The 17,128-nt window shown below is 42.8% G+C and overlaps 1 protein-coding gene across 1 annotated transcript in view; it reads left to right on the top strand.

The window, feature by feature from the left end:
• Nucleotides 1-16,397, top strand: part of trim71 (tripartite motif containing 71, E3 ubiquitin protein ligase) — a 34,553-nt gene extending 18,156 nt beyond the window's left edge. Inside the window, exons 2-7 of the mRNA XM_004574338.4 lie at nucleotides 3,327-3,494; nucleotides 6,868-7,002; nucleotides 12,102-12,344; nucleotides 12,468-12,965; nucleotides 13,209-13,349; nucleotides 13,545-16,397. Coding sequence (XP_004574395.2) covers nucleotides 3,327-3,494; nucleotides 6,868-7,002; nucleotides 12,102-12,344; nucleotides 12,468-12,965; nucleotides 13,209-13,349; nucleotides 13,545-14,117 — 1,758 coding nt within the window. The 3' untranslated portion in view covers nucleotides 14,118-16,397. The remainder of the gene's footprint in view (nucleotides 1-3,326; nucleotides 3,495-6,867; nucleotides 7,003-12,101; nucleotides 12,345-12,467; nucleotides 12,966-13,208; nucleotides 13,350-13,544) is intronic.
• Nucleotides 16,398-17,128: the final 731 nt, after the last annotated feature.

Here is a 17,128-nt window from a genome sequence, read left to right as displayed (position 1 = left end):
GGATCTTACAAAGCTTCAAACGACGCGTCAACTATTAACAATTTTCAACACCAGTGCACATGTTAAGTTTGAAAAGTGAATGTTACAGTTGGGTCTTTCAAAGTCTGCAGACTGTTAAAGCTTTGCTATCTCTTTGATAGCTTTGTTTTTTGTTTTCCATCCTAGTGATGGCCTCTCTCTTAGCCTGGCTCTACCAGAGGTTTCTTCCCGTTAAAAGCATGTTTTTTCCTTCCCACTGTTGCCAAGTGTTTGCTGATAGGGGGGTGTCTGCTATTTGGAGGTTGCTGTATTATTGTAGAACCTTTATCTTACAGTTATAAAGCGCCTCGAGGCAAATGTTATTTTGATTTGGCAATTGAAGTTCTAGTCAGACGCTTTCAAATACAAGTCCAACACCTGTAGTCATCTCAGAATATTTATGTAATTTGTAATGGGGTGACCAGGGAACAGGCTTCACCTGACCATGACACTGCTCATCAATAAATTGGCCAGTTACTTTTGAGCCTCTGAAATTGGGGCACTGTTTACTTAAAAATGACCATAAGTCCTAAACAGGTAATGCAAAGTTGTGGTGGTACATAAACACAATTACAGAGTGTCTCACTGTCCAAAAGCCTGTGGGCTGCATCTGTAAATATTTTTATTTTTTTAACTAAACTCCTTTTTAAAAAGAAAGTAAATAGTCTTTTACAAAAACTGGTTTCCTCCATAACAGCTCCAGGGGAAGAATTTTGAACCTTTATTAATATAGGGTATTAGAGAGAAGACATGAAAAATGTGAGACAGCAGGGGGAAGACAAGCAGTAAAAGGACTCGGGCAGATTCAATTTTTGACATTTTTTTTTTTTTCCCCTTTAAATTTTAAAATCAGTGACTGTGTAATACCCCCGTCCTTTGCAAATAACTTGACACATCACTGTTTCATTAAATGTTAGCATTTAACCTCTGGGCAACGACAGGATGGCAGTGTCTCTCTTTCATGTACAATCTGTGGTCCTAACTTAAAGCCACAACTCTCAGGCATGATTCTCCTATTTCTAATAAAAACACAGTCCTTATACAGTTTAAAACTTGCAAATCCACTTCAACCGATCTCCTAGAAAGAACCTGCCTCAGACTGAAAGAGGTACTGAAGACAGAGGCAGGCTGAGAGAGAGCACTGCCTTAAAGAGACTGTATTCTGTGCAAGTCAATAATATCGATCCTTGCTCCTAGAGGCCTGGTGTTGTTATGTAATCTCCAACACTGTGTGTATGAGAGAGTATGATTCACCTCAAGGACCGTTGATGACATGTGTGGAGCAGATAGGATTAAAAATGTGTGAAGGGCCTTGCAGCAAAGATCTGCTACCGTGAAAGAAGACTCCTGTTGTTTTTCTCTTGGCCATGTTACAGCATGCACAAATGGCAGCCTGAAATAACACAGCTTTGAGGTATTGGTTTCTGAATGACCCATATTAAACTTTAGTGATGATAGAGGTGTTCAGTGGAATTGATTCCCTCTATTTGTCACCCTAAATGATTATAAGAAGAGTCTTCATCTAAAATTATTTTCCCACCCGCCTTAAACATGGATTTCATTAAATAACTGGTCATGCAGTAGTCACTTGGAGGAGTTGCGTTTGATCCCTGTACTGCTGATTTGCAGCTATTCGTCAATCGCTCAACCCCACCCCACCCCACATCACCTTCCTCATCCTCCTCACCCCCTCCTCTCCAAACCAGCTGCATTCCTCGCTGTTGTGTGTCCTGTGCTCCTGGAATTTGTGAGAAGTCATCGGGGGAGGGATGGGACAGGAAAGCCGGGAAGAGGAAGGCACTGAGTGACAAAGTGGTGCCGAGATCGAAGTGAAGCACTGACGTTAACAGAAGGAGAGATTGTAAGAAAAGCACAAGAAGAAAAGGATCCAACAGCCAGAGGCAGAAAGAGGAGGAAGTCTGATAAAGGGGGAGGTGTGCGTCCTATTAGATTATCCTGCTCCCCAGGGGAACAGCCAATATTGATGAATTGATTGCAGGCCCCTCCCCATCCACTCAGGTCTCCTGCTATTGGGTGCCACTGATCTGGTGTCTCTTTGGGATATGACGCCCTGTGCATATTTAATTAGCCCTCCATTACAAGCGATCGGTATTCAAGCAGGAGGGTTTAAAGCAAAGCTCAGCGTTTAGCAGCAAAGGTTAAATGACATCTTCCATTTCTGTCCTGAGGGACATTTTTGTCCACGATGATCAGTGCAGCTTTTACCTCATCTCCTGTATGTGGTGCATCCTGATAAACATGGGAGCATATTAGCAATATTTGTGTTAAAATCTCAACAAGCCCAAGACTTCTTTCCAGATTGAGTATTGATTGAGTTTTGGTGGCCTCTTGGCCGCCATGTTTAAGAAGAGAAGTGCGCTCAGGGGTTTTGAGCTCTGTTTGAGCCTCCCTGCTAGGACATGCATATGGATAACTTCTTTATCATTCAAAGCCTTTTCTCTTAAATTAGGTGTGTGTGTGTGTGTGTGTGTGTGGGGGACTAACTCTTATTGTGGTGCTTAATTTATTCATGCTGCTTGTCTCATTTTACCGTCGACCTTTTGTTGACTCACAGCAGCAAAACACAACACCGACGCTGCATCCAGATTATAGTTGAGATGAGGAGTCGGGCACCGTTTCAGAAATAACATCCATCAGTAACAGGCGTGAAAACGCATATCACCTGAACATTTGCTGCTCGTGCTAGTAGCGATTTAAAATGCAAAAAAACAAAATACAGCATAGATGGAAGTCATCCAGTCAAACCAGACTCGTTTATCTTACGCTGGACCTCAGTGCATCGCCCTCATTGTATCCACTCTCTAAAACGAGCTGCTTTAGGTCCCGCCCTCCCTTTAAGCCAGCTTTCTTCTGTTTGGTTGCTCCACATAAACCGACGGTTCGAGAAGCAGATGGGTGGGGCTTTCTTTGCCAGACACAACCATATTAGCAGTATCCGAAAGAGAAGACTTGATTTTATTATTTGGAGATGAGGTTCATGTGTCAGCATGTGTGTAGCATTAAGCCCTATGTTAAACTGTTCTTATATAGCACTTTTCTACTCTACCCAAGTACTCAAAGCGCTTTGTACAATATGCCTCACTCACCCATTCATATAAGCACTTTTTTTTTTTCCTTTTTTATGTAAGTGCTATATAGCTATCTAACATTCACACACATTCAAACTCTGATGCATGCCTCTGAGACTGGAGTTGCTGTGGTCAGCACCCAGACTTTGGCCCCTTTGAGCTTGATGTTGATGTCTGAATGCACAGCTGAAACGATGCGTGTGCTACCTGTTTTCTCAGGTGTTTCTGTTCTTCTGTGAAACCTGCACGGTGCCTATCTGCAGAGAGTGCAGCATGGGCCGTCACATGGGCCACACTTTCGTTTACCTGCAAGACGCCGTTCAGGACTGCCGGGCCATCACCATCCAGCTGCTGGCAGATGCACAGCAGGGACGACAGGCGGTGCAGGTAGGACCGCAACCTCACTGATGATAAATTCTGTTGTTTGTATGTTGGTGCTGGTGAGGTGACTCAACACACTGTGTTGGAGAAGAATCAGAAGAACGTGATTTGAGTGCTAACTCAACAAACCCAAACAATTCAAGGACTTACAGGTAAGGTTGTCCTACTTCTGACAAAAACAAGGTTCTTGCCAAGATTAAAATATCCAAATGAACCTTTATCACTGCCTAATGAGGCTGAGTGGAAACTAGAGAGCAGCTGTGCGTGCCCCCCCCCTTCAGGACAGAGTGACCACCTATGGGAGACAATCAGCTTCAATATGTTTGAGAGTGACCAGTCCCTGGTGCTGGGAAGCCTTAGGGGTTAGAGGTCTCCAGCTGGCCCTAAAAGAAGGGGGGGGTGGGGCTGTATGGAATGAGTTCTTTTGAGTGGGGGTGAGGGTGGGGGGGATAAGGCTGAAGGTCAAAGGGGAGGAGGAGTGGAAAGGAGTATGGGGGAGGGTAGATGAGGTATTTAAAGGATTTCAGAGAAAGGAAAACTCCCCTCTTCTTTCACAGAAGTGCAGCACTTTGCCCCCCTGTATTCACTCGCTCCCCCTCCACCTCTTTCTCCCACTCCCACACAAACACACAACACCTCTCTTCATTTACATAATTATAGATTGGGTGGCAGCTTCCTAAGCCCCCCCACCCCCAACCGAAATTCCTGCTTATACAGTGACACATGAATAAGTTGGAGGAAAAAATGTGAGTTTTATTAACACTTTAGTCTGCCTGGTCATGTTTTGGGTTTTTGTGTTTTTTGTTTTTTTTTGTTTTGTTTTGTTTTTTTGTCACATTAAAAATTCCAAACAATGAGCAGAAGGATTTTCTGTGAGTAATAGTGGAATCTTCAGTTATTCACATGTCAGTCTAAATTTTGATTAAGGTAGGGGGAAGAATGGATAAATTGCAATGAGCAGTTTAAAAAAAAAAAGAAAAAAAAAGAAAGTTTATAAATTCCTTTTTGAATGCCTTGTGGTCAAACACTCAGCCAATCGTAAAGTCGGGTAATGGATTAGTTGTTAGTTTGAAATGGTAACTGGCTCACAGGGATACGTCAGACACACGAGTGTTATCTAAGTTGCCTCAAAGGCGGGGTGGTGGTTGTGACTTTGGTAAACACTCACCCAAAACATGAAACACTAGCTCATTGCGCTGAGGTCACACGACTTGCTGGCACGTACTATCTATTCAGTAGAGCATGTGCCTCGCCTATCCATTTCCCAGCTTAACCTCTGTGTGACCGCGCCTTGCTTTGTACCTTAATGGATGGGTAGTTGTAGGGATGCACTGATTGTGAAATTCTCAGCTGATACCAGTGTTTAAAATAGCAAGTTAACAAATGTGGCTTTTTCGTGTGTTCGTTTTGTTGTTTGTTTTAACCCTTGGCCTTTGTCACACTCTCTGTATCTTTGTGCTGCTTGGCTGATTTATTGGTGCGTGAGCAGCGCTTATGTCAACAAATTCAGAAATGTCACCACATAGATTGCCAAACTCCTGGCCAGAAATAAAAGTCATGTCCCACAGCACACACTGGGATCATCATTATCATCAACAACAACAAACACCACACACTTGGTTTCATGAGAAGCACTGGGGTACGAGTAGCTGAGTCATAAGATACACCACCTGTCGTCTGGCAGCACCTTGGGCTTTGTGTGTGTGTTTGTGTGTCTGTCCACTTTTGTCCAGGTCACCGCGGGAGTAAATACTGACGCCAGATAATGTGCAAACAGAAACGTAGGCATAGGCAACACACACGCACACACTCTGCTGTCCCCTGAGGTAGGAAATTTCCGCCCACTCTATACCCATTATCTTCGTTGACCCCTAACCCTGGACTTGTGACCTCCTGGTTGGCCGGAGCTCTATGCCTCAGAAGGTTTGATTGGTTAGTTTGACTCTCTTTGTGCTGCAAGCTGTGCTCCTCTGGGAATGTGAAGAGAAATGCGGAAGATGATGGCGACACAGAGACTGCGAGGGAGAGAGAGAGAGATGGAGGGGTGGAAGCAGGAGATGCAAAAAAAAAAAATCACAGGGAGGGAAACAGAGATGGTTAAGAGAGGAGAGGGTGAAAGAAATCGTTAAATAGATTTCCTATCAGTATCAAAAAATCAGTCTTGTAGAAATGTACAGATGGTGAGAAAAAGGTGGTAGCATTTTAATTTCAACGTGGCTCCTTATTAACTTTGACAACAGTCGGCCCCTCTGATTCCTTCAGAATTCCCGTCCTGCTGTTTCTTCTCTGGGGGCCTGATTTAGTTGTCCCTTTAGCTGGCTGTTTCAAATAGCCAGGCCAAAGAGAAAAGAGCCCTGCTGCCAGGCTTTATTGCTGCAGGGATGCATTGGGGGTGTTATGTGTCTTAAGACCGGGGCTGCAGAGCGCGAGCGGTGGTTTAGCTGACCTTTGATCCTTGCGGCCGATATCACAAAGGAAGACTTAAACCCTCCTCCCCTTCGTCCCTGTGAGGTCCTGATCACCCTCTGACCCCCCAGAAACTGCCAGAGGAAAGGCCAGATAAAACTGAGAGGCGGGGGGAGGCAAAGGGAAACTCAGTGTTGTAAAAGCTAAGACCTTTTGTTTGGTGCTATTGCTTTTCAGTGCTTGTATTGATCCAGGTTATAAACGTGCTCTTTCTGTTGAGCCCGACTGTAAAATGAGACTGCTTTTAAGTTCACAGAGATTCACATTGTAAATACTTTAGTCTAATCTAACCAGTCTAACCATGCAATGGCATCTTCCAATACTTTTCAGTATCCATTCTGTGGACTTTAAATCCTCAGTGTCTCAACAAATGGAGAAATCCACGTCAAACATGATCTTCATGTGATTTTTTTTTTTTTTTTTTTTTTTTTTTCTTCCCCAAAGTCTGTCCCTTCTAGTAGGAAGTTGCATCATTTTTGGGCAGTGTGAAGTGACTTCCTATTCCTGGCTCATGTTTCCTCTTCCCTTCTAAAAGTACCACCAAATGTGACAAAAGAATAGATCACAAAATCTCTGCAGGTGCTCGTGCACTGATTTGGATGTCACATACAGTGTCCTTTTATGTTTCCTGATCCTCTGCGTCCTGTTTCTGGGTCCCATATGGCTAATAAAACAGGCCAGTCTTTATACGTTCCCGCCCTTTGTCACACTACAGAGTGACAGCTACATTTGCACATTATAGTCCTCTCTTTGTGCCTTTCCATTGCTAGTGGTATTTTTTTATTTTTTTTATTTTATTTTTTAATTTTTAATTTTTAAATAGCAGCCTGGGTTTTCTTTTCTGTTCTGATTGTCTCCAAAGTTGACAGCATTTCTATGTCACATCTTACAATTTTGTGTTGTGTGTCTCTAGCTAAGCATGGACAAGGTCCAGGCCATGTCCGAGCAGGTGGAGATCAAGGCTAAAGTGGTGCAAACAGAAGTGAAGGCTCTTGTCCTGAGACACAAGAAAGCGCTGGAGGAGAGGGAGTGTGAGCTTCTATGGAAGGTGAGCTGCTACTTTGTGTATTTATCAGCCTTTAGTGAAACATTTTTACACCTGACTTTGAACTCATTTTATTCAAAAGGGACATATTAGTGTCAATGTGCCAGAGTTAGCCAAACGGCTACCTTTTTATCTGTAGTCCTTTAAAGTCCTTTAAAAACACACACCATCAAAGATAACAAATCAGTCCAAAATGAATGCTCACGGATCTGATTCCTCTTTAGCCATTGAGTTTTAAATGGATTGGCGGTAGTGCATTGTCTTATTATAGCTGAAATATTAGTCCAAATGTCACTACGTTTGACTGATAACACTTCTTTACTAAATATTGGATGTCTAAAAGGTATACTACTGGTCACTGTTCATGGTCAGCATGGTGGTGTGGTGGGTTAGCACTAGTGGGGCAACGGATCACGGTTGATCCGTAATCCAAACCGATCCCACTCCACGGTTTGGCACGTGATCCGAAGATTTAAAAACGAGGGGAGGAAAAAAAAGTGTGTGTATGGTGCGTGTGGTGGGTCTGTCAAGCGATAGTTATGGCCAGCGCTAGCGGTCCAAGTGGAGGAGCAGAGGAGTTTACAGTATTTAAGCAGCCCTTTGCTGCCCAGTCCGACCGGACTAAAGCTATTACAAAAGCTGCTAGGGTGTTTAGCTGCAGACGGGAGGCCGTATTCTGTTGTGCAAAACAAGGGGTTTAAACTATGATGAACGTGCTTGAGCCACGCTATGATATCCCGTTCGCGTCCACTTTAGTGGCAAGATCGTTCCAAGCATGTATGAGCAGGAAAAGATTTAAGTTGTGGCTGAACTGTCCCAGGCATCTTCTGTTGCCCTAACTACTACAAATGGGTGGACCTCCAGGGCAACGTAAAGCTACGTGACCGTGACAGCTCATTATATCACAGCAGAGTGCGATATAATGAGCGATATGTATTATTCTAGGGTCTACCTTACAATATAAAGCGCCTTGAGGCGACTGTTGTTGTGATTTGGCACTTTATAAATAAAATTGAATTGAGTGGTAGATACAAAGACTGTACTGAACTATATTGTACCATATTGGGGTTTTTTTTAATTGCGTGGAATGAGTCTAGAGTTAAATGTTTTTAACAGGCAAAAAATACCTCAAGAAGTAAATGTTAAATTTTTGTCTTTTTTTGCTGATCCGAAAATTGATCCCATCCGTGACTTAAAACCGTGATCCGATCCGAACCGTGAGATTTTTGATCTGTTGCACCACTAGTTAGCACTGTCCTCACATTAAGCACATCCTGGGTTTTAATCTACTGACCGGCTTGGGTCTTTCTGTGTGGAGTGTATGTTTTTTGTTTTTTTTTTCCTGTGAAAGTGGGACTTAAACAAAGCAAACTAGACTCAGATGTTGCCTCCAGTGTCGCAGAGTTACACCTTCCTATAGGAAAAGCAACTACAGGTCATGTTGTAGCAACAACACCACAGCAACAAGGATAAAGGACATTACACACAGAAGAAAAACACCCCACACTTCAGGATTTTTTTGGATTCAAACTTCTTGTAACGTATAAACAAAACGTATAAAAAAATTTCCTCAAAAATGCACTGAAGTCAGCATCAAGTGACGATGAGCTGGTCCTGACGTTTCTAAACAGAAACAGAGATTCTGGATTAATCCATTTTCAAGTTGAAGCTGTATCATGACCGCTTACATATTTCAGGTTGTTACCATTTCTATATCATTATATATCCAGCATCTGTGCATGTCTTGAGCTGTGAGTGCATTTGTTGGGAAATGCAGTAATGTGATTGGCTGGACCTGTTTATTTGCATGTGAAAAATGGAGCTTGGTTCAAAAATAGTCCAGAAATATTTTAACGCAGGACATATTCACAATCACTTTAGACATCCAGTCTTTAAAGGACTTCAGGATGGAGGTTTTTTTTTTTGTTTTTTTTTTTAAATCTGGTTTGCTCCATCCATTTTCTTTCTCCTTTCCTTTTACCTTTCAGTAAAATAACTGTTATTTAAGTGGTTCATATCCAATGTAATCATCTCAGCTTTAGCGTTCACGCACACCAGTGCAGGAGTGAAAATGCAAATGATAGCACCCATTGGGGCGGAGTCTCCGTGGGGATTAAACACGGGGCTGTAAATCATAGTTAAGGGGAATACGCAGTGCTTGAAAGCATACATGTCGAGATTGGTTAATTAACCAAAATCAGCTGTTACGCTGACAGTTTGGCCTAAAGCCTACAGAAGACGCAGGGCCACCCAGGTTTACAGGAAGATCCATCACCCTGGGATAACTCTGCTTCCAATTCTCCAACATGCGTATCATTATTTGAATCACATGAAAATAGTCCGTATGTCGCGAGTTTAGGAAATATGACTAAGTCTGATATTTTGACCTGATGGAGCGTGACACAGTGCTCCTCCAAACTCTTCTATTGTTTTAGTCATTCTTGTGGTTTTTCATTTTTCTCTTTTTGAATCCTCACCACAGTAATAGCAGCCTTTCATCCTCACAACACTTTGGAAGTCCTTAGCATAATATTGATGTGCTATGAGTTTTGCAAGCTAGTTTTGTTCCATTATGTGTCTGTTAATTTAAACAAAATGGTATTTGGGTTATTTGTAACTATTTTTCAGTAAAAACACAATTTAAAGAGGTTTTTATAATGGCTAATTGGAGTAAAACACGATGAGCATCAACCTAAATGCAGTGTAACAATGTAACCAGTGTTATCTATGAGGACTGTTTCCGGACTTTGCTCTCATACTATGGGGAACTTGCTGGGTGCACTGAGCAGCTCCTCATGTTTGACTTACTGCATTTTAAACCAATGCAAACGGGCTCCTGTGCTGTCTTCCAATATACCAGTTGCACATCTCTCCAAATGCTCCGACAACCAACTTGAGCATAAGGATGATTTGCCAACAGACCGGTCGTACCACACGTAAAACAGGACAGGGATGCTGTCTTCTGCTGGCCACTGTGAGGGTTACTGGTGGGCGCGGCCCAGTGGTGCTAGAATAAAGGAAACAGTCTCCAGTCAGGTGCTCTTCAGTCACCCAGCACTGTATATCTGAAAGTGGACAGTTTCATGATTCTGAGTTGAGGGTAAACATGCTGCATACGTGACTGAGTCGGTGTGCGCTTGAATAACTAGGACAGGAGCTGGTCCTGCTTTGCTCTGTCTCGTTGAAATGCACACCACCTCAGCCATTCCTCTCTTCACCACATTCAGCCGAGGGACTAAAACTAGTTGTCTGTTCATCAGAAAGCCCAACTTGAGTCTTTGTCCTCGGCGACTCTTAAGTGTAACTCTAGTCTCACAGATGCAAATTACAGTTTCACCTATGCCACGGGTTAACAAAGAATCCCTCTCTTCTGGAGTCTTTGTTTCTTTTGGGTCCCTCCCCGCTATCAGAAGTCCTTCTAACCACAGAGGCAGTCGGGCTATTGTGTTTTACTTCTTTTTTTTTTTTTTTTTCTTTTTTGTTGGGTTGCAGTAAGTAAGAGCCCAGTCGGTGCTTCTCAGGTTATACCACCCTCTTTAATGCTTTATACTCTCTGACTCTAATGGAACCTAATATGACTTCTAACAGGAGCAGTGTTACAGTTAAACGAGAGTCAAAGTACTTAAAAAGAGGTGGAAAAAACCACACCATTTTTTTTTTAAACTAATAAATCATTTTGGTTCTTCCCCTCTCAGCTTTTCATCTCCAGTCCTGGTGTCTTTGATACAGTGTTACGCACTTTATTGTGTTCTGTTGTTCAACAAAGGAAAAAGGTCTCTGGACATTGGTTAGGAAATCTTGACTAGAGTCGTCTTTTTGCATAGATGATGATGTTTTGTGAATGTTGTATTTAAAATATAACAGAAATATATAAGCAACTATTTAGAACATATAAACAAATCTTTATCAGTGTTTTTCACTTGCAAAGGTCTTCTAAAAAGGTATTAAGAATATGTGCTACATCATGATTTTATTACTTGGATAAAGAAAATGTTTTTCAGTTCATAAAAGAGGAGACTGTTTTCTCTTTGCTTGACAGTTCAGAATAATCATCTTGTATGTTATGCTGGGGCTCAGTTCATGCTCTTGAAACGAGCTGTTTAGCTGCTCTGACTTAAGGCCAACTTTCTTTGGATTGACTGGCCTTCACAAATGGAAAATTTAAAAGGCAGATGACTGTTCTTTGGTCACAGCTGATGATGCGTACCTGAGACGGTTATATATCCTATCTGACATACAGGGCTAACAGTAGAAAAAACTGTCTGAAACGGCACATTTAGAGCATTTGATGACTGAGCTTTTTGGTTCAGGGTAAAACGTACACTGACCTGATATTTTCACTGCGTATGTATATGATAGAAAATAAGAAGGTGCGTAATCTGTTTCCTTCTAGTCGTAGTTTTAGCAGTTTGATAAAATTATTGAAAGTAACTTATAACAGTAGCATTACTAGCCTTCATTAAACTTAGTGGTTTAGTATTTATAGACATTATTGGTGTGTGACCTGATCCACATGGCAGAAACTATTCACCGGCCACTTCATTAGGCACATCATTAGGCTCGCTAACTGCTTGTTAAAACACACATCTAATCAATCAATCACATGGCAGTTATGCAGTGCTATTTAGTAGACATGGTCAGGATGATCTGCTGCAGATCAAATGGCATAGGAATGGGGAAGGAAGGTGATTTAAGTGACTTAACGTGGCATGGTTGATGGTCTTTGGAGTATTTCAGAAGCTGCTGATGTTCTGGGAATTTCCCACGGAAACATCTCTGGAGTTCACAGGGAACGGTCTGAAAAAGGGGAAAATATCGAGTGAGCAGCAGGACTTTGGGTGAAAATGAAAATTTCTCTTAATGATCTTTTTCATTTTCAGCCTTTAAGTTCTTTTGAACAAGAGGGGGTGACACCATGAAACAAAATAAGTCTGCTAACTGTGTGTGTTGATGGGTGCATTTATTTTTGCAAGACTCTACTTTGCTATTGTGAGTCAAAGTGCATTTCTAATGAGTTGAATCTTGTCGAACAGGATGCTCTTGAATGTGGGTAAACATTCGCTGTAGCTGTCTTCCTAATCACCCGTACCAACTCCTTGCAGGTGGAGAAGATCCGCCAGGTGAAGGCCAAGTCTCTGTACCTGCAGGTGGAGAAACTCCACCAGAGTCTCACCAAGCTGGACAGCACCATTGCTGCTGTAAGCCAGGTGTTGGATGAGGGCCACCACCTGGATGTGTTGCTGGCGAGGGAGCGAATGCTCACTCAGATCCATGAACTCAAGGCCCTCAGAGGCTTGCTGCAGCCACAAGAGGACGACCGCTTCATGTTCACTCCTCCAGACCAGGTCAGCATTAGAACGATCGCAAGCCAGTCTTAGCTTACCTCATTTCACTGTTCAGTATTTTCACATTTACAAATAAATGTTATAACACAGAAGCTCAATTAACTGCATCAATGGTCCCTGCAGGCTCTCTACATTGCCATCCAGTCCATGGGCCTGATTAGCAGTGGGGCTTTTGCCCCCGTGACCAAAGCCCACGGTGAGGGTCTGAAAAGTGCCCTTCGCAGTAAGCCTACCTCCTTCACTGTGGTTGGATACGATCACGATGGCGAGCCACGTCTTTCAGGTGGGGACGCGCTGTCTGCAATAGTCATGTCGGTTACAGATGGTAACGTGTCCACAGCTGATGTAACGGATCACCAGAACGGCTCGTACACCGTCGGCTACCTGCCAAAATGTGAGGGGGAGCATCTCCTGTCCGTGCTGGTGTGCAACCAGCACATCCAGGGCAGCCCCTTCAAGGTGATTGTGAAGTCTGGGCGGAGCTATGGGTCACTCGGCACCCAAGTGTCATCCTTTGGCTGTGAGGGCGAGGGAGACGGTCAACTTTGTCGACCCTGGGGCATCTGTGTGGACAAGGAGGGATACGTGGTGGTGGCTGATCGCAGCAACAACCGTATTCAGGTAGGTTTGTTATTGTGATGTCATCACTAACGGAAAGACTTAGAAATAGCACTTTATTGAATTAAAGAGTGAGCATGAATTTTAGATATAAAATACAAGGAACAGCTTGGTTTGAGGTGTTTGAGTGATGCTTAGCATGAAAGCATTAGCTGTGTTTACATTAGCGTGAGTGCATGAATGAGTCTTGCAGTATGGAGCGCTGTGAAACTTTTAAAGAGTAATAAAGCGGTGTTTTCTCTCCAGATATTCAAGCCTTGCGGTGCCTTCCACCATAAGTTTGGCTCTCTGGGTTCTCGACCTGGTCAGTTTGATCGTCCGGCTGGGGTTGCATGTGACTCTCAGAGGCGAATTGTTGTGGCTGATAAGGACAATCACCGTGTGCAGGTATGAAAGCCCCGTTAGAGATGATCAACACAGCTGGAATTGCCTTTGACTTTCCATTATTCACAGAAAAATTAGGTGGGAGGGTAAAGCCCTTTAAAAAGTCAGCTTTTGATAAAACATAGCTCCTCACGCTTACTTTCTGTCTACTCCTCATGTAAACATAAGAGGCTCTAAAATGTTTGCTCTCTCTGACAGGTGTTTACTTTCGAAGGCCAGTTCCTGCTGAAGTTTGGGGAAAAGGGTACCAAGAATGGGCAGTTTAATTATCCCTGGGATGTGGCTGTCAACTCTGAGGGTAAGATCCTGGTCTCAGACACCCGAAACCATCGTGTGCAGCTCTTTGCCCCTGACGGTTCTTTCCTCAACAAGTACGGGTTTGAAGGGGCCCTGTGGAAACACTTCGACTCTCCCAGAGGTGTAGCCTTTAACCACGAAGACCACCTGGTGGTGACCGACTTCAACAACCACCGCCTCTTGGTTATTCGACCAGATTGCCAGTCTGCTCGCTTCCTGGGCTCCGAGGGCACCGGGAACGGACAGTTTCTGCGTCCCCAGGGCGTCGCCGTGGACCAAGAGAACCGCATCATCGTGGCCGACTCCCGCAACCACCGAATCCAAATATTCGAGCCCAACGGAAACTTCTTATGCAAATTCGGATCGCAGGGGAGCAGCTTCGGACAGATGGATCGCCCCTCCGGTGTGGCCGTGTCGCCCGATGGAGCCATTGTGGTCGTTGACTTTGGAAATAATCGCATCCTCAAGTTCTAAAAGGAAAAAAACGACCTTTTTTTTGTATTCTCTCCCTACCTTTGCCTCTTTTTTTTTTTCTTTTTTTTTTTTCTTTTTTTTTTTTTGCAGTTTTTCCGATGAAGGAAACGGTGGAGAGAGAATGGATCGGCAGAAAGGAGGAGAGCTCAAAGATGATTGGGAGCATGCTGAAAAGAAGGGAAATTGAAACTATAGATTATTTTTGTCATTTTCATTTCTATTCTTTAAAAAAAATCTGATACCTGTGATATATACATCAAAGGGGGACCTCTAAAAATTGATAATCAATAGAAAAAGAGCCATATTTCCCTTCCTCTGCCTCAGCTGTTCCGAATTCTCTGTCGGCTCTCCTTAAGGAAACATCTCAGGGAATTTCTCACTTGTTCAAATCTTGTACTCTCTGCTCCGTACCTACCTCATTTACCTTATGAATGTACACAGTCTCCAAGCAGAGGTTTTTGTCCGTGAAGTTTTACAAAGAAGAAAAGTCTACCTCTATACTTTGTTATTTAAGAGAGACAAAAAAACAATAGACTCTACATTTAATATTTGCACAGGATTAATAGAATTCTTTCTGTGCATTTGGAAATTTGAGTAAACCTCCTGAATGTTGTTGCTGAGACAATACTCAGACCGCTGTAGAGGTTGCATGATTCGCCCTAATTAGAAGGCTTGGCTGAGAGGAAACTCGTAGAATAGCGTCTTTTGATGTTTGTAGTTTTGCTTTTTTTTTTTTGTTTTGTTTTTGTTTTTGTTTCTTTTCTTTTTTTTGCTCTCGCATTTAACGTTGTCTTTGTGTGGCTCTGTGGTGGTGTTAGTGTCATGATAGCCTAAGAAGTCTGTGTGAAGCAATGCCAAACTTGATAGACTTAAAATGAGCTCAGGTCATTAATTAACTGTAACCTCAGGCTCTCCCTCTAGCTTTACTGGCTAAGGCTTTTATGATGAATTTACTGATGTGTAGAAATATAAAGTTCAGGAGGTCAGATTTTACATAGCCCCTCTAATGATATGAATTCTTTGAATAATACCCCATAAACCCCGGCCTCACCTCTAACCCACTGACTGGATTAGTAATTACTACCCAGTCAGTTAAAGAGAGAGTAATATGCAAGGAAAGCAGCATCCTTTGTGTGGTCTCCCAATAGGAGGACTAGATAAAGGATTTTAGAATTGAATCTTCCAAGATCTGTACCTAATAGATTTGTCTGAACGTTTAATTAAGAAAATAAATTAAAATGGTTATTTAAGTAATCGAATGACACCCTTATGATGAGGCGTGCTGTGTGACGAAAGCCTCGGAAATGGACACCTCATTTGGCCATTCAGATGACATTAATGACATCAGATTAAAGGCCTAACATTACAATCCTCTGCATTCACATTGTGGTTCAAAGCCACTTTCTTTGGCTCCAGGGGCCAAGTATTCAGTCCTGTCCAATGAGAGAGGACGACCTCCAAAGCCCGGCCCTACTTATTGATGCTTGGAGTTGAGACGCCTCCAGACTGAACGCTAGTAGATCAATTCCTCTAAAGATGGAGGTCTACAGAATAACTACTAGAGTCAACCAAAGTTAGAAATCCTGCACAATGGCCAACGGAAGATTTGGCGATTTTAAAGCAAATCAGAATCTCAATTGTAAAACATTTCTCAAATAATCATTGTTGTTGAGAAGTCTAAAAGTTGATAACACTCATTGAAATGAGTTGTGGGTTTTGAAGAAGAACACGTGCTTGGGTGCACAAGTACTTCCACTTCCCACTAAGACACAGGCACTGCCTGTGTGAGTGCATTTTTAAATTAGATCCTTGTCATAGAGTACAGGAGATACTTGCACCAAAGAGAAATTCTCCCTCCCCCCTCACATTTATCACCCCCAGCTCATCGAGCAGTGCCACAGTTTTACCATAGGCTCAAAGTAGCGTCTTTGGTCATCCTCGCACATATCCAGATTCCCATAAAGTGATGGAGACTCATTTGTGGTGAAAGCACTATGGGAATCCCCTTGTCCTTCAATCTACCTCTCACCACAAACACCAGACTATTGCAGTTTTGTTAACCACTTCCTTAGCCTTGCAAAGTTCTTGAACTATTAAATATTGGCTGACTGGCTCTCACCTCTGAGGTGAGGTCTGTCTGCACGTGATCAGGATTTCCATCCTCTCATCTCACATTTCCTTTACCTCAGAACTGTTTCATATACCTCAACTCTTAAAAAATACCTCAAGTTTGTCACTCGTTGCTACTGTGCATGTAAACCTTCAAATACCTCTACTTTTGTTATTCATTCTGAATAGATCATGTTTACTCTTTTATTTATGCATACCTCCTAGGATATTTATACCTCATTCACATACCGCACAATACAGTACATGCCCCATAGTTCTAGGACCAAAGATCCACGGTACTGTTCAAAGTTTGAATGAAATGCGCTTTATGGTCATCGCTCCATGCTCGTAAACCTGAACAGCCCTTGGTTTGTTGCATCTACTGTAAATGTTGGGGTATGTTTATGCTTTTTCTCACCAAGAAACCAAATGATTCAGACGAAAGCATTGTGCCAAAATGATTTGTGATAGTTCTGTGCCAAGCAGAGTTAAAATTTTTTGGACCATGCCTTTGTAGGCGACTAATGTCACTGGACTATTATCAAAGATACAAATGTTAAATCAGAGCACCTGAGGATAAATCCTCTTCCTCTGACTGGATGCACTTGAGAGGGCTGGGCCCCGTTTACCTTTACCTCATGATGATAATGGACATGTCCATTCCACTTGTAAGTTGTTCTAGTGAGCCGGGGGTGAGGGCAAGAGGAAATGTCCTCTTTTAAAGCGTTACCATCACATGTCCGCCTTTTTTGACTGCACATGAATTACCTCTTATTTCAGCACAATATTGCCGCGTGGATTTTCAGGATGCTTGGTGCTGGCTCTTCCAGAGGAGTAGCCTCTGGGAGTATCCTTTCAGACTGGTGGTTTAAAGCAGTGATTCCCAACTGAGCAAAACCTGT

Source organism: Maylandia zebra, linkage group LG22, assembly GCF_041146795.1.
Source record: "Maylandia zebra isolate NMK-2024a linkage group LG22, Mzebra_GT3a, whole genome shotgun sequence".
Taxonomy (NCBI): Eukaryota; Metazoa; Chordata; class Actinopteri; order Cichliformes; family Cichlidae; genus Maylandia; species Maylandia zebra.
This window is presented reverse-complemented; position numbering and strand designations above follow the sequence as displayed.